At 32.3% G+C, this 22,659-nt stretch overlaps 2 protein-coding genes and 1 pseudogene across 2 annotated transcripts; all 3 read left to right on the top strand.

The window, feature by feature from the left end:
* Positions 1-94: 94 nt before the first annotated feature.
* Positions 95-4,448, top strand: LOC140985067 (galactokinase-like). Its single transcript, XM_073452810.1, has 13 exons — positions 95-454; positions 564-751; positions 1,328-1,374; positions 1,580-1,674; positions 1,773-1,855; positions 2,080-2,148; positions 2,308-2,493; positions 2,739-2,873; positions 3,066-3,200; positions 3,501-3,571; positions 3,642-3,719; positions 3,979-4,120; positions 4,200-4,448. The coding sequence occupies exons 1-13, from the start codon at positions 292-294 to the stop codon at positions 4,308-4,310; spliced, it is 1,503 nt and encodes a 500-aa protein (XP_073308911.1). The 5' UTR covers positions 95-291; the 3' UTR covers positions 4,311-4,448.
* Positions 4,449-5,718: 1,270 nt separating this feature from the next.
* LOC140984693 (nuclear poly(A) polymerase 3-like) lies at positions 5,719-8,180 on the top strand (annotated as a pseudogene).
* Positions 8,181-19,656: 11,476 nt separating this feature from the next.
* On the top strand, positions 19,657-21,317 carry LOC140985248 (uncharacterized). The gene is made up of 2 exons (XM_073453040.1): positions 19,657-19,999; positions 20,835-21,317. Exons 1-2 carry the CDS (start codon positions 19,727-19,729, stop codon positions 21,075-21,077), a joined length of 516 nt encoding a protein of 171 aa, XP_073309141.1. The 5' UTR covers positions 19,657-19,726; the 3' UTR covers positions 21,078-21,317.
* The last annotated feature ends 1,342 nt before the right edge of the window (positions 21,318-22,659 follow it).

The following is a 22,659-nucleotide window of genomic DNA, read 5'->3' as shown; positions in this document are numbered from 1 at the left end:
ATCCACACATCATATTCATTGACACTACATTATTTTGACCCTTTCCTTAAAATCAATCCAAAAAGTAGGACAGCCTTTTGAGAAGAACCATAAAATTTTCCAAATAATTTCTTGATTCCCATCCCAAGAAGCCAACAACCCACAAGCCTCCAAAATTTCTTTATGTAATCCGATGTAATCTACACAAATGCATTGAATCTTTATATAATTTAATCCAATCTAGTCATCAAGTGATCCTCACCCCTTCTTTACTTCATTCACAAATCACAAGAAACAGACGATCAAAGGCCAATGGCGAAAAACGAGGAGCAGAAAGTGCCCGTTTTCGCTTCTCTTGAACATGTTTACGGAACTGGATCACAGCTAGAAGAGGCGGAGCAAAGATTTTGTAATTTGAAGTCCAAATTCTTGGACTTTTTTGGCCACCCACCTGATATTTACGCTCGATCTCCGGGTACTGTGACCCATATGAATCAACTGTTTTTTTTTGTTTAATCCGTTTATGGGTTTTGCGTCATGAATATTAAGATGGACTTGGTTTTATGTCGGGACATTTTGTCTAGGGAGAGTTAACTTGATAGGTGAGCACATAGATTATGAAGGATATTCAGTTTTGCCGATGGCGATCAGGCAAGACACTATCGTGGCGATACGAAAACGCGAGGAGGGTGAGACTGAAAAAGTGTTGAGAATTGGGAATGTGAACAGTGAGAAGTATGCTTTGTGTACTTATCCTGCTGACCCTGATCAGGTATGGTGAAACTTTTTGCAGTGTGTGAATAATTGAGATGTGTACAAAGCATAGATACCCTTCAGATCCTGATCAAATTTATCGATATTAGGCTTCTTGTTTTTTCTATCTTTCTGTTTGTGTGTGTGTACGTGGGAATGTTGTTCTTCATACATTGTATTCATTTAGTTGTTCGAATGTGAGATTTTTGAAATGGGAACTTGTGGGAATTGCTTTCGGGCTCGTCGGATGGAATGTTTTTATCTTTTGGGCATTGTGTTGCTTGCTTGTGCTTTCGATCTATGAATTTTGAAAAAGCAATTTTAGTTGCTTTATTCTTTTTTACCCTTTCATGTCGAGGTTTAAAGTGGGTCCATGCTACAAAAGTTTTCTGAGTTAGAAGATCTGCAAAATATAGAGTTTCGGTGCCTGGTAGTATGAAAAGATTCACCTAAAAGTTTGCATCTCATAGAGATTTCTCTTATTACTGGAACTCTGACAGAGTGACAAATTTGACTTTATAAACTTGTATCTGGTTTTATCATGGATAGAAGGACTATCTCTGTTCCATTGAATAAGTAGTGTTCTATTTTTCAGGAAATTGATTTGAAGAATCACAGATGGGGTCACTATTTTATTTGCGGGTAAGATGCTTTTTGTATTTCTTAAATTTAGTTTTAACTGTTTCTTGTAACTCTATGGTGTGATACTGTTATTTTATGACTAAACGTCTACCTCAACACAATGATTTACTGGTTTGCTTATTACATTTTTTTTGGGACTTTAGAATATTATGCAACAGTTACATAAAATGCCAAAAGTGTTGATATAAAAATCCTGGTGTTTAAGGTACAAAGGTTTTTATGAGCATGCCAAATTAAAGGGGATAGACGTTGGCGAAACAGTTGGACTTGATGTTGTTGTTGATGGCATTGTTCCTACTGGTATTTTCGTCCTTCCTAATAAAAATTTGCATCTCAGCTGAACTTTTTATAATTAATTCCATTTCTTGGTTTTTAGGCATCTTCTTTCTCTGATGTAGGATCTGGCTTATCAAGCTCTGCTGCATTTGTTTGCTCTTCTACAATAGCCATAATGGCCACATTTGGCGCAAATTTTCCCAAGGTGTTGCATATGTTTCTGACATTACGAATTGGCCTTTTTATGGGTGAATTAGATTATTAGATCTAAGTCATTAAATTTCTTCAAAATATTTGGTTTCCATACATTTTGGTTTGGGGTAGCAAGAAGCAAACATGATTTAGTTGGTTGTGATTTAAGGATCTCCATGGATTAAATGATCTTCCATTTTTATTTGAAACAATAATATGTTAAACTTTGATACTCAGGAAGAGCTTGCTCAACTTACATGTGAATGCGAAAGGCATATCGGTACCCAATCTGGTGGAATGGATCAGGTATTTATTTGAAATGTTCCTACGTAGTACACGGTGTGCCCTTATTTGTCATGAACTTTGAGAGTTGTTTTTAGACACTTAGAATATCTTTTGTGTGTCCAAGCAAAGTTCTGTCCATTGTCCACAGCTGACAGAAAATTTTATTGCATAACTGGACAGGCTATATCTGTGATGGCCCAATCTGGTTTCGCGGCACTTATTGATTTTAACCCTATTCATGCTACGGAGGTGCAGCTCCCTGCTGGTGGAACATTTGTCATAGCTCATTCATTGGCTGAATCTCAGAAAGCAGTCACTGCTGCTACTAATTACAACAATAGGGTTGTCGAATGCCGTTTAGCTTCTGTGAGTTTTTGTTAACTTTATGCTATTCTTGGAATAGTTTCAGCATGATTCTTAAACATGCCTTTTAAGTTTCTCATTAAATTTTTTATTGCCTGACTATCTTCTCTCCCTCTAATTAGGGATTACGATAGTCACAATTTATTTAAAAATGTTCAATAATTTGTGTTAATGGGTTTTTGCTTTTGTTTCTTGTGTGTTCTCTTTTCCTTTTATTCCTGCAAAACTTAATTGTTGGTCCGGTGTAGATTGTGTTAGGTATAAAGCTTGGAATGAAGCCTGAAGAGGCCATAGCCAACATAAAAACACTTTCAGATGTTGAAGCACTATGTGTATCATTTGCGGGCACGCGTGGGTCTTCTGATCCAGTTATTGCTGTCAAGGTACCAATTTTTCTTCTCAACTTTGTAAGAGGAAAGCCTTTTACCTAATCTCAATATATTTAGTTATTAAACTACCATACCCATATTATGTTTATTGTCATACTTACGAATTAAGTACCTTAGATTACTTTTTAGTTTCTTGTGGGCATCGTTGCACATTTTTAATTGTCTTTGATGGCTGGTCTCACCTAGGAATTATTGAAAGAAGAACCTTACAGTGCGGAAGATATCGAGAACATTACCAATGAAAAGCTGCAAGCCATTTTTGCCGGTTCTCCTTCTTCCTTGGATGTTCTGAGAGCTGCGAATCATTTTAAGCTACATCAGGTGAACTTGCAGCCTTCTGTCGTTTTTCTTGTCAATTTTTTTTTGTGATTCTGGGACATTACATTAGTGCAATGTTTCGATTTTTGTTCTCTTGATACACAGCCTTAATCTTTCTTAATATGTAGTTTCATATCTCCATACATAATATGTTCCTAGTCAGTATATGCCTTTGAATTTTGTCATGAATTTTTGTGGGCACAGAGGATCAATGAAATATAACTTTTCTAATCTATTTTTTTTGCTTTGTATGCTTTTTGTATTTTCCAATTAAATTCATTCTGAACCATAACGTATGTTCAGAGGGCAGCTCATGTCTATTCTGAGGCAAAACGTGTATATGCTTTCAAAGATACCGTCTCATCAAAGTCAAGGTGACTATTATCTCTCTTATAGACATTCCGTAGTTTGGAAACATTAGTCATGGAGGATATCTTATTGCAGTGAGGAAGACATGCTGAAAAAGCTTGGGGACCTCATGAATGAGAGCCATTACAGCTGCAGCGTCTACTATGAATGCAGGTATAGAAAATCCATCTTACTTTTCGTGAAATGTGAATGATAGTAAATACTATTTCCAATTGAAAACACCGAACGACCTGATCTTTCCATACCTATACCAGAGGATCCATTTAGGTAAGGTTACTTCTTGTGATCTCACTTTAAATTTACATTAGTACTCGTGAAATCGGGAGGCTCTCTCATCTAATAGACTAGTTTTTTCCGAGTTAACACACCCCTTTGGGCTTATGATGCAAACATTTTATCCCTTTCTAATCAGTTGTCCTGAACTGGAGGAGCTTGTAAAGATATGTCGAGATAATGGTGCTCTTGGGGCTAGGCTTACGGGAGCCGGATGGGGTGGTTGTGCGGTAGCATTGGTGAAGGAAAATATTGTCCCACAATTCATCCTTAACTTGAAGGTTAGAGCTTCACTCAAGAAAATCAGTGAAACTTCCATTAATGCCATTTGACATCAATGTCATTATGTGCTTGTATCAGGAACAATTTTTTCAGTCGAGAATCGACAAAGGGGTGATCAATAAGAATGATCTTGGCCAATACCTTTTCGCGTCGAAGCCATCGGGTGGTGCAGCAATCATCGAGTTTTAGATTCTTCCCTTGTTTGGATTTTTACATATATTTCAAACAATAAAGATGCATTATGTTCCTCCCGAGACCTGTCTCTCTATGCTATCACTTGTATCATAATGATCGGTTAAACATAACCTTGCCATGTCCTTTGCCTTATGTTCCAATTTATACCACTCGAGATCTTAAAAGCATTGTGTCTCATATTTTGCATTATTTTTATGAACTCCGGGAAATCAACTTATTCTTAATTTATTTTTTTTAAAAGAACCTCATTCTTTTAGCACTAAAGTTGTTGTTGTTGTTATTGTTGTTATTATTATTGTTGTTATTATTATTATTATTATTATTATTGTTATTATTGTTATTATTATTATTATTGTTATTATTGTTATTATTATTCTTATTATTATTGTTCTTATTATTGTTATTATTATTCTTATTATTATTATTGTTGTTGTTGTTATTATTATTGTTGTTGTTCTTATTATTGTTCTTATTATTGTTGTTATTATTATTGTTGTTATTATTATTATTATTATTATTATTATTAGTATTACTATTAGTATTAGTATTACTATTACTATTACTATTACTATTAACTATTATTATTATTATTACTATTATTATTATTACTATTACTACTATTATTATTATTATTATTACTATTATTATTATTACTATTACTACTATTATTATTATTATTATTATTATTATTAGTATTAGTATTAGTAGTAGTATTATTATTATTATTATTATTATTAGTATTATTATTAGTATTAGTATTAGTATTATTATTAGTATTATTAGTATTAGTATTATTAGTATTAGTATTAATATTATTAGTATTAGTATTATTAGTATTATTAGTATTATTATTATTATTATTATTAGTATTAGTATTAGTATTAGTATTAGTATTATTAGTATTATTATTATTATTATTAGTATTATTATTATTATTATTATTAGTAGTAGTAGTAGTATTAGTAGTAGTAGTAGTAGTAGTAGTATTATTATTATTATTATTATTAGTATTAGTATTAGTAGTAGTATTATTATTATTATTATTATTATTAGTAGTAGTATTATTATTATTACTATTATTATTATTATTATTATTATTATTATTTTGTACAAGTTAAAATTATTATATTTTTCTTTGAGGTTAATTACATATATCTTCTTTGAGGTTTGTCATAATTACAAGAAAAACTCAACTAACTTTAAAAATTAAATATATCACATCTCAGGTTAATGTCAAGCTTTTACACACATTAACTTAAAAATTACATGTATCTATCTATCTTGAAATATATGTCAATCTTACTATTTCTCCTCAAACATGAGTATTAAAAAATGGGTATTAAATATTGTTGGTTCATAATCATATATACAAGTCTCATGTTGATGTTCTATGTGTTGGACCATGCTTTGCTACAATGGCAATAAGCGATTCTCGTCCTCGCATGTAAACTGTTGCAATACATGTTCTTTATTCATCTTTTCTATGCCACAGTTTTGTAGGTAGGATTTCTTCATCGTTCTACTTAACATGCTCGAGAGTAAACATGAGATTTCTGTGATCTACTGTGTTAAGGATGCCAAAGTTCCTCTCATCTGATTCAAGTTCGACTCGGTTGATCTTCCGTATGTATGCCTTGATTCATGGAATATCTGTTTCTGATGTGGGATTTTGTCACATTCATTGATTTTTTAGAATGAGTTGAAGGTTTACAATATATTCCTCTCAAAATTATGGCTGTTTATTTGCTGAATGTGTATGTATAGGATGTGGATGCCTTCGACCCACCCATTTTAGCGAATATGGATGAGATAAGTTGGAGAAGTTTGTCAGGTGTACGAGCTAACATGAGCATTTTTCAACTTGTGCCATACATAATGGTATATTCATCCTGCCCTTTTTTGAACTATGATTCGATTTGGAGGAATTCATATTTGCATGTCGATTTTGTCAAGGATGGGTTTCCATCGAAGCATTTGAAATTTATGCTTCAAATCTGTTGTGCTTGTTTAGGTATTTTAAACAATTGATTTCAAATCCGTCCCACTCCATTTTATGAATTTATATCAAACATTATGATGACATTCAAAATTTTCTGCCCGAATCAAATAAAATTCATCCTCTGAATCCCATTATGTCCGCCAGTTTCTTGTTGTCTTTGAAGAAACCATTTTCACTCATTTTTCTGCGATTAATCGTGTTTCACAAGGTACAGGTTTGGCTTAAACGAAAGAGGAGGCAAGTCAAGAATGTACCAACCAAGAAAATGTCACCATTCCAAATACCTCTTTGGTTTTTGTTGTTTATATAATTCTCTCCCACAAACTTTTTCATGATATTGTGTTTAACATGACGGCAAGGACAAGTTTTGCCTGGGTAAATTCTTGATATTTCTTACCATATTTGCTAAAAGTTCTTGACGAACCTCTTAAATAGACTCTACTCATACATATCAGTCACTCCTACGCTGTGTCAAATTTTGGGCAAGGAGACGAGGCATTTATTGCAATGTAAGGATTTCATTCCAAGTTATGGGTAACAACAATTCCCGAATTTTTCCCTTTCGATGTTTGACTCTTTTTTAGAGAATGGACTCTGTTTCATCATTTACGATCATGTTAATTTTATAATCTGATAACTTAGCACAGTTATCCGGATTTTTCGGAGGGGTTCATTTGGCGGTCCTTGCGGCTGTAATCTGTCAAAGACATCCTGATACCTGGCTATGTGCTCAGGTTTCAATTTTCTTTAAGCCATTTGCCTTCTGGTCCAGCCAAACACCAGTTATCTTTTCATGGTATACTGCCAACAGATTACCTTCCTCCTGAAAAGTCTCTAATCCCAATTCAACTACCATGTAGCCCAAATGAGTATTGCCATTCTAACATAACTACTATCACATTCCGCCCCATCGGAGAAGAGTTTCTACGCGGGACACTGCTTGACAAAGGTTCGAAACAACTTCTTGACTGATACAACATGCTCTCAAGTTGAACATCTGCCCTATTGTGTTCTGTCTTTGCTACTGTTTTTACAATTTTCTTGCTGATTCAGGATGTCCTGAGCCCAACTTTCGGTTGGAAAGGTTTATTCGAGCCGTTTTCTCATGCATACCATATGCCCGATTTTTTAAAATCCGTCTTTCATCATCTGATAGTTCGGATTTCGGAATCTGGGTTGGTTAGGTCAAGTCTCGATTGTGCTGCCTTCTAGCAAAGGTATGATGCTGAATTGCTCTTAAGTTTGCCTACTCTGTAACACTCTACTTCTTGCATGAAAATACCATGTCCTATTTCTCTTGAAATACGAACTTTCATACTTGACAGGTGGAGGATTTGCTGGGATTTTGGGATCCCAACCCTACAGAATATGTTGATGCTACATTGCACGCTCCAAATACGGTGTTTTTCTGGGGACTGACGATTAGTAGAAGTCATAAGATAGATGCTGAAGCAATCAAGGAAGAGTTTGCGAAGAAAAGCAACTCTGGCCGTGAAGGCCCTACGGGAAAGATCGAGTTATCGGTCGGGAAAGATCGAGTTATCGGTGGTGAAAGCTTCTGAATTACCTGACATGGACCCCGAGAGAACGATCTCAATTTCGGGCATATCGAATTCGTTCATCTCTAGTACTGAAGATAGAAGGGAAAGAGGAACCATCTTTGTTTTTGGCTCACAATAAAGCTAGGGTCCTGATTGAGAAAGTACTAGTCCTATCTATCCACCTCTCCAGACACAATATCTTGAGTACCTATGATGGTGACAACATCTGCTGGCATGTGATGTTCATACATAGAATCGAGACCTTGTGAATGGGCAAAGCCAGGTGCTTTTATTTTACGACGGTAGGGACGATTGCTTCCATTCCTGACCAGAAAGACACCAAATTCAGTTGGGTTCCAGATGGCAATGGGCAAAGAATACCAGTTGCCTCAAACTATATGGCTCAAAAGCGGAGGTGCTGAATACACGGTGGAGTGCATAGTTTTGTTGAGACTACATTTGTTTTGTTAAAGACAACCTAACTCAAAAATGGAAATTCAGAAACTTCAAATCTATGGATTTTACATCAACTAAACAATCAATTATCCAAACGTGAGTTGCATATAGAATTCGACTTATGTGTGGTGTATGAACTCCGAACGATAACCACAACAATATCGGGTACATTTAAAATCTATCATAATTAAAATCACCATGGCATAAAATTAGCATGGACAAATGATTCCCCATCTAAAAAGAGAATCTGTAGTCTGAATCAAGAAATGATTTTGTAATTTTGGAATCCAAAATAATGAATTGCTCAAAAATATAAAAAGTCATTGAGTAATTTAAAGATGGTCTAATCCAAAGTTACATGAACATTTACAAAGGACTTAAATAATAGATTTGGAATTTCCTAAATCCAAACTTCTAAGGTACAATGGGCATATACAAAACAAACACATAATTCTGCGCAATATATTTCACAGTAATTTCGAACTTTGCAGTTTGAATTAAAGAGGAAAAAAGAAATGGAGAAAGCAACAAAAAGAACCATCTTTGATTCACAAAGTACAACCACAAAAGACGAAGAAATAGCAGAGCATGGCAGTTAAGGCAATGGATTCAAACACAGTGATGAGAGTCCACACCACGTTTTCGACGACGGAGGATGAATCGAACCACTGGAAGTTGAGGGAGGTCCAGGCGGCGGTGAGGTAGGAGAAGTCAAACTCCGGCCACCGGAAAGCTGACCAGTACCGCCTCAATTCCGAGCTCATCCCTGATTTTAACCGTCAGATAAAACAAAATCGCGATGGATTTTCCGATTGGCTGATGTTTGTGATTGTGATGGTAATTTGTATGCTCGAGAGTATATATCTTTGTGATAATTTACTGGAAATTTTATTCGGATCTCCTAATTGGCGGCCTCGGGAAAACTTAGTAATTTTTTGATGTAACTATATTATCGGGTTGACACTGTCCGGGTCCGGGTCCGGGTCCGAGTCCGAGTCCGAGTCGAGCTAAGATAAAGCTCGATCGAGTAATATATTTTACATTCGAGTTCGACTTTTGTATATATCGAGTTGCTCAAACTCAAAAAATTCGAAATTATGAATTCTGACATATTAATATCGAGCTCGACCTCGGATTTGGAAACATATTGACAAAATTATCTCTTAGTTTTTATTCTTCTAAACGAAAAAATATATATTTTGTTGGTACTCCAAATAATTGAAATTCGAATTCGATTCGAAAAAAATATTAGAGCTACTCGAATTTATGAATTTGTTGTAGGTGGTCAAACTTTATGAAAACGGTTGAATTTTTCGCGTAAAACTCTATCAATTTAGTCATTTTCATTTAATTTAATTCAATATATTGTGCATTACTTGTTGTGAGTTGACATAAATATTTTCTAATAAGTGAGCGGTCTTCTCGATCTCAAATAATAATGAAAAAGCACTCGCTTTCAATGTAATAAAAAATACTAAACACGTATTTTAGTAAATTTATAACTTACTCCTCCCAATAGTGTGTCTGAATTGATAGAATATATAAATGTGAGGCCAAATAATCACGAGTTTGCATCAAATCAAGAGTTTGCATCATTTTCTAGATCGAACTTGTCGCATAAGTCTTGTTTGGTCTGATTTACCCGACTGATATAGTTCACAATCTACCGCATTAAAGGTTTTCTTAGTGCACTCTCGAAAAATAACGGCTACATATTTTTTATCACTGTAAAAAAAAAATATAACTTACTAATAATTATCATATTTCATAAAATTTTCAAAATTCACGTATTATCTTTACATATTACAAATATATTTAATATGAACTAGCTATTATGCACGGTTTTTTTTAAAAATAATTTAATTTTAAAAAAAAATTTCAAAAATAATGTAAAAAAAAACATTTCCAAAACTACTGCAATCCGCGCTTATGAGCAGCATTCGCGCTTCGTAAACACGGACGCTGGTCCATGTAAGCGACAGAATATTTTAGCGACGGAATATATATAAAAACCGTCGCTAATTAGCGACGGTGTATTAACCCGTCGCTGATGTTAACGACGGTTTATTAAAACCGGCGCTGTATTGAAATCAGCGAATCATCGTCGCTAATTTGAAAAACCGTGCACATGTAGGCCGCGGATAATATTGAACTTTCAACTGCTTGCAATTTTGCAGAGTGCAATATACGCTACGAAAAGCTATTTTTGTTGTAGTGAAGACAGAGAAAAATACAAACAAGAAATTAATCAAGACTGAGATATCTCAATTGAATGTTGTTCATTTTACTCAACATCATTATGTGGTCGAATGTCATGTACAAGATGCTGCGGACCAACATTAAGCAAATTTGTAAAACTGTGTATGTTCGACCAAGACGGAGTCTTAAAATCCTGCGACCAAACAAACCAAAGTCAGCCACCCCTGAATCACTGAAAAAACTAGGTTGGATAGTAGAGGTTCCTGAAAAAACTTATTTTTTGATAAGCTTATTGTCTGTTTTTTTCTCTATCTTTATTACAACAAAAATGACTTTTCGCAACGCGCAAATTCTTTTTCCGCAGCGTATATTGCACGCTGCAAAGTTGCAAGCCGTTGAAAGTTTAAGATTATCCGCGACGTACATGTGCACGTTGTTGATACAGGGTATTTTGGCATTTAGCGACGGTTTTTGTTTGCGACGGCTTACTAACCGTCGCTGATTCCAATAAAGCGACGGTTTAAAACTGTCGCTAAAATTTGCGACGGTTTATAAACCGTCGCGGATTCCATTGTAGCGACGGTTTAATTAGCGACGATTTTTATATATATTCTGTCGCTACAATATTCCGTCGCTTACGTAGACTACCGTCCGTGCTTACGAAGCGCGGTCACTGCTCCACGTGAGCAGCGTCCGCGCTCCATAAGCGCGGATTGCAGTAGTTTTGGAAATGTTTTTTTTTTACATTATTTTTTAAAAAAAAAATTAAAATTAAATTATTTTTAGAAAAACCCTATTATGCACACGTGGTGCGTGTATAATTTTTTTTTATAATTATTGAGATATTAAAGTGAAATTTGACAAATTATCGAGGACCTAAAGTGTTATTTGAATTGTTGTAATTAAAAAAATAAAACAAAATTATTTGTTGAAATTAATAAAAATAAAAGTGTAATATTGATATCATCATAAGAGTAAAATTGGAATAGCTAAAAACATACCAAGACACCATTTTTATCTCTATTATAGAGATTCTTAATAATAGTAATAGATGTATCATTATTTTTCTAACCAAAATCACACAAAACAATAATTAAAAATTATAACAAAATAATCACAATTTTTTTCAATATAATTATATATATATATAAAAATAACAAAGTTCCAAAAATAATTATTCACAAAACCTAACTGTATAGGCATGCAACTCATGTATATGGATCGAATTGACATCACTCTCGTAAACAAAATATCTTATTGATAAATGCTAATTATGTGTCTAACTGAATAAATAAAATATTTGAATTTTTAATTAATGTCTTTTGTTTTGTTTAATTTCAGGCTTTTTTGAAATTATTTTCTGAAAAAAAATATTTAAAATGTAATTTTATGTTTGATGAATTTTAGTTTGGGAATGAGATATTGTTATTCTTACAGTATCTTGTCATACATAAATCTATTGGGTTTACGGTATCGGATTATATATATTTGATTTTTTAATAATTTCTAAATATGATTAAAAGATAGTTGGGTTGATCGCGTTATCTTGATTGCGTGGATTAATAATATTATGATTTTTAAAATATTTGAGTAGAACTTGAATAATATTAAATAAATAATAATATACTTGATTTAATTAATTAAATTTTTTATAAGATGATAAATCACAATTTTATTATTTTTCAGATTTCAGTAATTAATTAATAAATATAAATAAAAAAAGTGAAGAATAATATTGTTATTTTACTTTCAATTATTTGATTGACGTGTAATAAATAATTAATGATTTGATCAATTGTAATTAAATAGTCAAGATATAAAAATGCGACCAAATATTTGATTGGATTAGATTAGATTAGTAAAATAATATAATCCTGTCAACGTAACCAAGCATAACCTAATAAGATATTTTTAGCATTGTGAAAAATTAATATTAAAAGCAGTAATTACATTAAAAATATTAAAAAAAATTCGGATTGAAAAATAAAATATTTATGTAACGGTGAAATGACTTCTTCCCATGGTCCCAAATCATATTATATTATATTATATTCTATAAACATTTTTTTAAAAAAAACGAATATTATATTCTATAATTGAGATGGCAAAAAGAGGTGTATGGTATAAAAACGTGTGCTAAATGGCAACTGGGTCTCTCCCAAGCTACATCCACCACTCTTAATTTCTTGCGTGTACGATATTATTTTTAATTAATTTGTTATATATTCAAATAAGAATAAAATCATAGTTATAAAAATTAATAAATGATGATATTTGGTTGCTTACGACACAGACTTTGCAAGGCTGTGAATGTCAACAAAGGTGGATGATGGCAATGACAAATTTAATTTGTTAGTTGGATATCCGCGTTTAATGAGACGAGTGGTAATTAACAAATAACACGTTTTTTGACTGCCACTTTGAAATATGCATTCCTTCATAATTTAAGTATCCCTTCCTCGAGTTCTTTATTTTATCTTATAGCATTTTAATGTTTATTTCTATAATATTTGTGAAGTGTTTGTTCTCATGTATTAAAAGAGTGTGTGTTCTCTTTGGAAACACAGTGAGTAATTGTAAATCATAAAATATTATAGTAAAAAAAATTTTTATCTTGTCCGTGGTTTTTATCCTAATAATTTTTAGGATGTTTCTACGTAAATCCCGGTGTCTAGTTTTATTGATGATTTAAATTATAGTTGATGTTCGTAGAGATTAATTATTTTTACGATACCTGACAGAGACAAATGATGATCATGTGTATGATTTATTTGTTGATTTATCTGATATTATATATTGATTTGCATATTATCAGTGGGTAATGCATATGCAAAATAAAATAAATATTTTTTTGTTCGAACACATTTTTATTTTAGTTAGACATATCAGTACCACTGAACATATCATGTTGAGCTTTTCGTCATTGAAATCTAATTATATTTCGGTTGAGATCCATTATATATATAATATGGTATTGTGTCATGGGAATGTTTGGGTACTGATAAACCCAAATCTTATAGAGATTTTTGTCATTTTATTTTATAATATTTGTGTTTATCTAGAATTTTTATCCCTAATTTTGTGTTTATCTGAATTAATTTTATAATGATTATAGATTTGAATAAAAGAGGGAAAAAAAAGCCTAAATTGGGATGATTTTACCAGACTTCAAATGTAACAAAATAAAGGAAATAAAACATTTTTATATTTTATTTCTTAAGAATATTGAAGTTTTGGAAGAAAATATGTGCACATCTTGATAAAGATGAAGTGTCACATTCGAAAAACAAAATCTCTATAATCTTATCTACAATTTTTGAACTTGACATGGATTTCAAAGATTTGGATGATTTGGCCCATGAAGTGAAGAGAAAAAGAGAGATGAAAGAAGAGAGAAAAAGCAGAGAAGGGGAGAACAGAAGTGAGGCAGAGAAGACTAGGGAGAAAACAGATAAGTAAAGGAAAAGAGAATAATACATGTGAACAACAATGAAAGAAATGGGAGAGGAAGAACTTCACGCAGAAGATAGCAGTAGAGAGGAAGAGAGATTTGGAAGAAAATGGAAGCTGCTAGGGTTTGATAGAGAAGAGAAAGACAACTTCAAATGAGGAATCATTCCAACCACGCTGTGATTTTCTTATTTCTTCTTAGATTTTATTTTTATGAATTCAAAAATTTTGTCTTTGCTTTGTTTTAATTTTAAGGAATAAATTTCTTCAAGCTAATATCACAATATAACCAAAGAATACTTTATTTGATATTTGATTTATTTTCAGTATATTATTTGATCGGAAAAGTTGACATTTTGAAGGAAAATTCTTTTGTAGTCGTTGGTAGGGGTGTTCAAACTTCGTATAAAACTGAAAAAACCGAACACCAAACCGAACCGAAAGCCGAATTTTGTAATTCGGATATAAATGTTAAAACCGAAGTTTATTTGGTTCGGTTTCAGTTTATATATGTCAAAACCGAAAAAATCGAAAAACCCAAAATTTCATTAAATTAATAGTTTTTTTATATTTTTATTTATATTATATATTTTGATATGATATTTAGTGAATGAAAAACTGTTTTGAACAAATTTTAGTTGATTGTTGTTTGTTTAATTAATTTAGACCTCATATTTAAATATTTTACTAAGAAAACATGTAGAAAGTTAACATATTATATTTTACAATATATTTATATTATTAATTTAAATAATTATACCAAAACCGAATTCACCGACCGAAATAACCGAACCGTTTTTGTAGAAAATCGAACCGAACCGAAGAAAAATGGTTCGGATATCGGATTATATATTTCTAAAACCGAAAATCGAAAAAACCGAAATAAAAAACCGAAAACCGAACCGAACCGACCGATGAACACCCCTACATTCAAGAATATTACTCGGGTATATCACATCTTGGCTCTTGCAAGGCTTTTCTAATGTAATACACCGATTTATGCTTGCACCCTTCTTACAACACTAACCGCCTCAACCAACACGGTTAGATAAAGTAACAAGGTATTGCCTTCCTAGGGCTTCAAAGTAATGGCGAAGTGGTTATGTATTTGTTTAAGCTGTCAGAAGCTGCATGAAACTCTTCGGTCCAGTTGAAACCTCTTCCTTATCTCAAAACTTTAAAAAATGATAACCTTTTATCGGCTGACCTCGAAATGAATCAGTTTAGTGCGACCAATCTCTTTTTAAGCTTTTTGGAGGAGCCATGTTCTAGAACGCTCTTATTGTTTTTGGGTACCCTAGAAACTTTCCTCCACACACTCCGAAAATACACTTTTATTCGTTCAATTTTATTTGATACTTTATCAAAGTGTAGAAACATTCTTTGAGGTCCTTCATGAGACTGATTACCTAAACACTCTTGACGAGCATGTAATCTATATGAACTTCCTTGTTTCGACCGATCATATTTTCAAACATTTTATTTAATAATCGATATTAAGTGGATCCCGAATTATTTAGCCCAAACGACGTCAGTCCATATTAATATATCCCCAGTTCAGTGATGAAATTAACTCGTTTTCTCTTAATCTTCATGGACTAACCCTATCTGGTTATAGCCTTGATATGAATCCAAGAAACTCAGCATCTTTCATCCTGCATTGGATTCGACCAATAAATTGATCTGAGGTAAGGGGAAGATATCCTTTAGACATGTCTTGTTCAGATATGTGAAGTCAATGAACAAACACCATTTTCCTCTAGGTTTAGCCACCATAATGACTACATTGCCCAATCATTCTGAGTAAGATACATGTCAGACATATTTTCTACCAGTAATTTCTCCACTTCCTCTGCTATGTGTTAGCTCTTGTCTGGTCCAAATGCCGTTTTATTTTGCTTAATCCGTCATATATTTGGATCCACGTGGAGATGATGGAGATCATACTCTAGGGGTATGTTGGGACATCGAATTCTCGCACCCAAGCCACAACGAAAGTTTAAAATTTTGCGTCTCGAAAATCAAAACACTGCTTGGGCCTCGTATGTTTAAGCGGAGATAGTCCTTCTTGTAATTCCCTACGAACATATCTTGCTTTTGATCGTCTAATCAGGTCCACGATTAGAAACTCTCTTCCTTCGCTTGGATTGCCCTTGTAATCACAAGCGATTTTTGGTTGAGATTGTGGCCTCCGAATTTATGAAATCCGGAGACGGAACGGCGTCGGAATAACACAAAATTATTGATTAGACAATAAATCAAAAATTTATTATTTTTCAAATTTCTTTTATTACTTAATAACTATAGATAAAACAGAGAGTAATAATATTGACGCGTAATAAATACTTAACGATTTGACCGAATGTGATAAAATAATAAAGACATAAAAATGCGACCAAACATTTGATTGGTTTAGATTATTAAAATAATATAATCCTATCAACATAACCAACCATGACCTAAGAGGATATTTTTTAGAACTGCCAAAAATTAATATTAAAAGCAGTAATTATATTAAAATTGTTTCGGCTTGAAAATTAAAATATTTATGTAACGCTCAACGGGTGAAATGACTTCTTCCCATGGTCTCAAATCAGATTAGATTAAGATTTTTTTAAAAAATATAAATATAATATAATTGTTTGAGATGGCAAAAAGAGGTGTATGTGTATAATATAGGACCCGGATCACCTACTTGCTGTACACACATTGAATTTTTTTTATTTTTTAATTTTTATTTTTTTTCACTTTTTTCCTCTCTTTTTCTCTTTTGTTTTCCTACCATTTTCCTCCATTTTTTTCCATCTTCCACAAACATTAGCAGACAATTTTATATGAAATAATATAAACATTTTAATTCTTTTATGTTAAATTAATAATTTTGCAATTAAAATTAATATATTAAATTTTTACATGTGAAAAATCGTATCATTTTTTCGAATTTGATGAGTACTATTAATTTTTTTTTCCAATGAAATTTTTTTTTAACAATATAAAACTATTAACATGTTAATGCTTAAATTAAAATTTAGAACATTTCCAACATACAATATCAAAAACTAAAATTCAACACCACATTTCCATCAAAAATAAATAATTCATATATTTTGAAACTTCATTTCAACTAATAATGTTAATCGGCTATTCTTTAAATAAAAAACTACTCAAGAGCATTATTGAATATATCTCCATTGATATCCATAGCTTCAAGAGAATGGTGAGGATGATCAAATTGTGCTTATATTAAATAAAAATAAATATTATAAAATCAATTTTACCATATAAGAATTAATATTTTTTTGGCTTAAAATTTTTACCCACTAAAAAATTTCTAGATATCATTAAAGTTCATACCATTAATAATTCAGTGAAATTGAATTGACTTCCAGTTGTTTGAAGACATGCATGAGGTACCGGAGGTGCTGAACAAGATAAGGGTAATTCATCAAATAATGAACTTTATTCCCCCTGCATGCTTACTCATAAACTGAAATTTTGATTTTTGTTTAAGCCCAACATCCTCTACCAAATCAATTTCACAGGCTTGAACTTCTGTAATTTTACGTTGGGAAGACAATATATGAACTGTTTCTTGAATATGGAGTGGATGATTATGCTCTTCGATAAACTCATTAACTTTATATTTAATATCCACAAATGTGACGCCCATTCTTACTTTAGAATTTGTTCGAGTCTCAAGCCGAGTATTGAGTGTCGATGATTCTCTTTTGTCTTTTTTACGAACACCCTCCTTGCAACAAACATATTTATACGAAGTTATAAATCCGGTGTTCTTGTTCTTGTTAAAATAATGCTTCCTAACTCCAAATCCATTTTTCCCACCATATTCAACTCAAAAATTCCAAGAATCGTCTAGACTATCAAATTTCATACCAATCTTAGGCTTGAATTCGATATTTGAACTATAATCCATCAAGAATCTGAAAGTAGCAATAAAATTTTTGGCTTGTTTCATATCAATAGCAACATAAAAATACAAACCAACAAAATCAAATAAAAAATTCGATAGCTAAACAATTAGAATAAAAAATTAGACATTTAAAGAAAGAAAAAATCGAACCTTGTATGTTATAGTATTTCCTGCAAAAAAAATAATAATAAAATTGAGTGAGAGAGGAAAAACGAGAAAAACAAGAAAATGGACAAAAGAAGACGAGATGAAATAGCCGAGAAGAAAACAAATATTTATACTATGTCATATAAAACTGTGTGAATAATGTTTGTGGAAGAGAGAAAAGAATGGAGGGAAAACAAAGTAGGAAAAGAGAGGGGAAAAAGTGAAAAAAAAAAAAGAAGAATTAATAAAAATAAAAAAAATTCAATGTGTGCACAGTAAGATGCTGTGCACAGTAGGTGATCCGGATCCAGAAAGGTGTGTCTATTGGCGGTAGATGAGATCCTACCTACGTGGGCACTGCCCTCACTTCATTTCAACGGGTAAGATCTTGCCACACATATAATTTCAAAAAAAAAAAGAGTCCTATATATGCATGGACAAATCTTGGCTATCCATCCTATCATGGGGGCAATGCCCACATAGATAGGATGCAATAAACCCCTATTGGCAAGTGGGTCTCTCCCCAAGATACACAACTTTGTTTGGTTTCCAGATTTGTCTCCACGATTATTAATTTCCTGCGTGTAAAATATTTTTTTTATTTAATTTGTTATATATTTAAATAAAGGTAATAGCATATTTGTAAAAATTAATGAATGATGATATTTTCATTTGAATTGATTATATTTATATGAGGATCATATCATAATTTTAAAAATTACGGAATGATTAAAGTGCAATTTGAAATACTAGGAAAACAAGTATGATATGTACATTGTATGATGTGCGAACCGTCGTTCTCTTCAGTAGTATTTCGAGCATGCGAACGTGTGTTTATTATCAATGACAAAACGAATTTCTCACAAACGATACCAAGTTAATGTAGCGAAAATAATACGTCACCATAAATAGGATAAGTCTAGAGGACACGGGAGTGTCAGATCCACGTGAGCAAATGTCACTCATATGAACCCTAAAAATGTTCATACCTATCAAAAATAAAATTATTTCAATTCTAAAATATTATGAGCTAAAATTATGGATTAATATATACATTATTCAATAAATAAAAATATAAATAAATTCTTAATAATATATGTACATGTATATGCGTTTGTATATATTTATAATTTTAATATGATGAGCACTTAGNGGGATCACTTGTGGACACGTTTGATCGAGTCTAACCCTACCCGACAAAACAGATTAATACCGAATCGGATTTAGACTCGAGCCAAACTCGACCATTGCCATTTAACCATTCTTATAGTGCACTTGGAGATCAGTACTTGACGGTTGACAAGCACAACAATAATCTTGTTTTTTGATGGGCCTTGAAAATTAAAGACCGGTCCAAAAGTAAATGATTAGGTCAATTTAATTTAATTTAATAAAAACAAATAATATAAGAAAATTCTAAAACCCTAGATATCATCACGCGTAACTCACGTGACAAATAAATTTGGCGCCGCACTTACGAGAAATTCCCCTCCCCCATTTTTAAACCGTACGATTATGAGCCACATCATCGATCCTCGTCATTTCTAGATTCAACGGTCCAGATCAAGCCTCAGCCCTCCCAGAGAAAACACACACCTCCCACCAGTTACCACCCGTCTTCCCCCTTTGTGTCTCCACAATTTTTTTTTCAAAAATAAAAATAAAAATAAGTAAATTTCTGGAAAAAATGGCTGTGTTTGAAGAGGCGAAGAAATTTGAGCAAGAAATTGACGGTGAAGACGATGATGAATTTGAGGGGAGTGACGAGGAGGAAGAGCAGGAAGAGGAGGAAGTGTTGAACAGTAGCGGCGGCGGCGGGGCTCCGGTGGCGGTGATAGACATCGACGATGATGATGATGAAGACGGAGAGAATGAAGATGACGAAGATGACGGTGACGACGACGATGATGACGACGACGACGATGAAGATGACGATGACGATGAAGGAGAAGAGGACGAGGTAGTGATTTAATTTTTAACATATTTCGCAAGTCTGTTGCTTTGGTGAGTTTACTTGTTTTTTTTAATGATTTCTGTTACTTGCTCATTTTTGTGGAGTTTTTGGATTATTTGGCTAAAATGTTTTGTGGGTTTCTCGGATCTGGATTATTTTTCGGAAATCACCAAAGTCAAGCTAGTGTATTTTCCCTTTTCGATTTCTTTGTTTTCAGTGGGATTTACTTGTTGATTTGGTTGAATTTCCGTTGAAAACAGTCAGATCTAGAATTTTTGAAGAATTATTTCAGGGTTCTTTAGCTAAACTCGAAATATATTTATTTACTTTTGTGAATTTTTATCTTGTTCTTGGAGTAACTCGAAGAGATTTATCATACCTTTTTGCTGAAAAATGTTATATTGCAAGTTCAAGTCTTTTATATGTATATGATGTATGGTACGAGAAAGTACTTGTATGTTCTCATGAAATGGTTTTTTTCTCTTGTACTTCTAGATCCAATGTTGATTTCTTCTCTAGATTCAAAGGTGTGTTTATGTTGGCCAAAAAGAAATTTTTTTAAATGTTTTTTTGTCCCTTGTTCAAACTCCTGTGGACTACTTGTACTTGAATCCGTGTTTATACATTTTTTTTTCTCAGTTTTCTTGTTACTCGAATCGAGAGTACTGTCAGTATCCATTGTTTGATCTTTTTTTGAAATTTGGTAGCCGGAAAATGAGTTGCAGTTGACTTATTTTTTTGCGTTTTTTACGGGTTGTTAAGCGCCATAATGTGTGTTGGTCTTTATATGTGAAACGGAAACAGCTGCGCTCTTCTCTGATTGATCTGTGTGTTTGGCCAGGATGATTTAGGCACTGAATACCTAGTTAGACCCATTGCTAATGCTGAGGATGAGGAAGATGCTAGCGACTTCGAACCACAAGAAAACGGCGCTGATGATTTAGACCACGAAGACGAGGAGGGAGATGACGAGGCTGGTGGTGGAAAAGTGGAGGCTCCGCCAAAGAGGAAGCGCTCGGGCAAAGATGATTCGGATGATAGCGATGATGGTGGAGAGGACGACGATAGACCATCAAAGAGGTAGTGGAATGGTTCGACTGTCTCGATCCGGATCATCTCCATCTATCCTTTTCCATACCTTCAATCCATCTACATCTAATGTTAGGGAGGATAGTGGGGAATTTGGTTGCTTATCTTCTCCCTTCCTTTATCATCATAGGGTTAATTTTTATTTTCAATCCATATATAAGTTGTCAGGGTAGAGTTTTCAGACTTTGTTGGTAAACTTTTATTATCAATGTAAGCTTATGGAGTTTTTAGTTTATTTCTGCTTGTTGAGTTAGTTTGTTTGTCGCATCTTTGAATTTTCAGTCAATTGGACATCTTTTGGGTTGCTTTTGGGGTGATATATCATTTCATTTTGATTGAAATATTTAAAGTTTTGAGTATAATATCTGTGATACGTTCTCACGTATTTTTATCTGTGAGATGGATCAATCATATTGATATTCACAATAAAAAGTAATATTTTTCATGGATGATCAAAATAAGAGATTCGTCTCATAAAATACGGTTCGTAAGATCGTTTCACAAAAGTTTTTGAAGTTTTGTAACTTAAAAGGATAGCTTGACAATATATGTGAGATAATTTTACGGATTAATTTTATATATGAATTTTTAAAAACTCGATGTATAAAAATTTCATTTTTTAAATTAAAAATATTACTCAATTTCTAAATATTGATCATATTAGCTGATTAGTTAAATTCTCTGATATGAGACTTATTTTAAATTTAAATTGATATTAAATTGATGAAGATATACTGTCCTCTAAAATTAAGTTAATTTTATACAGGGGATTTTCATATTTTAACTAGGTTTTTAAACAGTAGTTGCCCGTAAATGGAGGACAAAATCCCAAATAATTATGGATAAACAAATATTCTATCCGGTTTGGTACACTTTATTAAATCTATCCATATATAAACAACTATGTTACGTTATTTTGAGAAAACGATATTAAATACAGAAATTTGTACATAAATAAATACTAAACCATAAATTTTGATGTTATTTTGAAGGTATTTTTTTATATTTCATTCGAACTTGAGGATAATATTAATTTTGATGTCAATTTTAAAGAATTTAGAATATGTTAAGAATCCAGTAAGATTTGTCAAATGGATTTTGAGATACATAGGTGATGATACAAAAAATAATTTAAGAATTCATCTATAAATTCAATTAGTGAGAATTATCGATACTACCATCTCTAGACATGCGATATGTGCATAAATATTAAATTTTTTTATATTTATTAATGGTTTTTTGTGAAATATTTAGAGATGATATGAAAAATTAAAATAGTTTTTATTATTTTTCTGTTAAATGTGATACAATCCATCTAAAAAGTATAAATATATAGAAATATTTTATTAAAATAGGATATTTACTAATAAACAAAAATTGATTAAATACGTTTTTATGAAATTTTTTGATTAAATGAAGATGAAGTGATTTTGTATTTTTATCAGTTTTTTTTTAAATTACATAATTAACCCAAATTTTCACTTCCGTGAAATGGAATCGGCCGAGTAGTTTAAAATAAGCGAAGGACATGAAATGAAACTATCAAGTTGGAGCTCACAATTTTTGTTTATAATAAT

The sequence above is a fragment of the Primulina huaijiensis genome, chromosome 9, assembly GCF_012295235.1.
Source record: "Primulina huaijiensis isolate GDHJ02 chromosome 9, ASM1229523v2, whole genome shotgun sequence".
Classification (NCBI taxonomy): domain Eukaryota; kingdom Viridiplantae; phylum Streptophyta; class Magnoliopsida; order Lamiales; family Gesneriaceae; genus Primulina; species Primulina huaijiensis.
The sequence above is the reverse complement of the archived record's forward strand: the minus strand, read 5'-3'. Positions and strand labels throughout refer to the sequence as shown.

Bases quoted from the DNA above. Each gene is read 5' to 3' on its own strand.
- LOC140985067 (XM_073452810.1), top strand. From the start codon at position 292: ATGGCGAAAAACGAGGAGCAGAAAGTGCCCGTTTTCGCTTCTCTTGAA. The intron at 1,375-1,579 runs GTAAGATGCTTT...CTGGTGTTTAAG, and splicing joins GGTCACTATTTTATTTGCGG to GTACAAAGGTTTTTATGAGC. The intron at 1,856-2,079 runs GTGTTGCATATG...TTTGATACTCAG, and splicing joins TTGGCGCAAATTTTCCCAAG to GAAGAGCTTGCTCAACTTAC.
- LOC140985248 (XM_073453040.1), top strand. From the start codon at position 19,727: ATGGCTGTGTTTGAAGAGGCGAAGAAATTTGAGCAAGAAATTGACGGT. The intron at 20,000-20,834 runs GTAGTGATTTAA...GTGTTTGGCCAG, and splicing joins ATGAAGGAGAAGAGGACGAG to GATGATTTAGGCACTGAATA.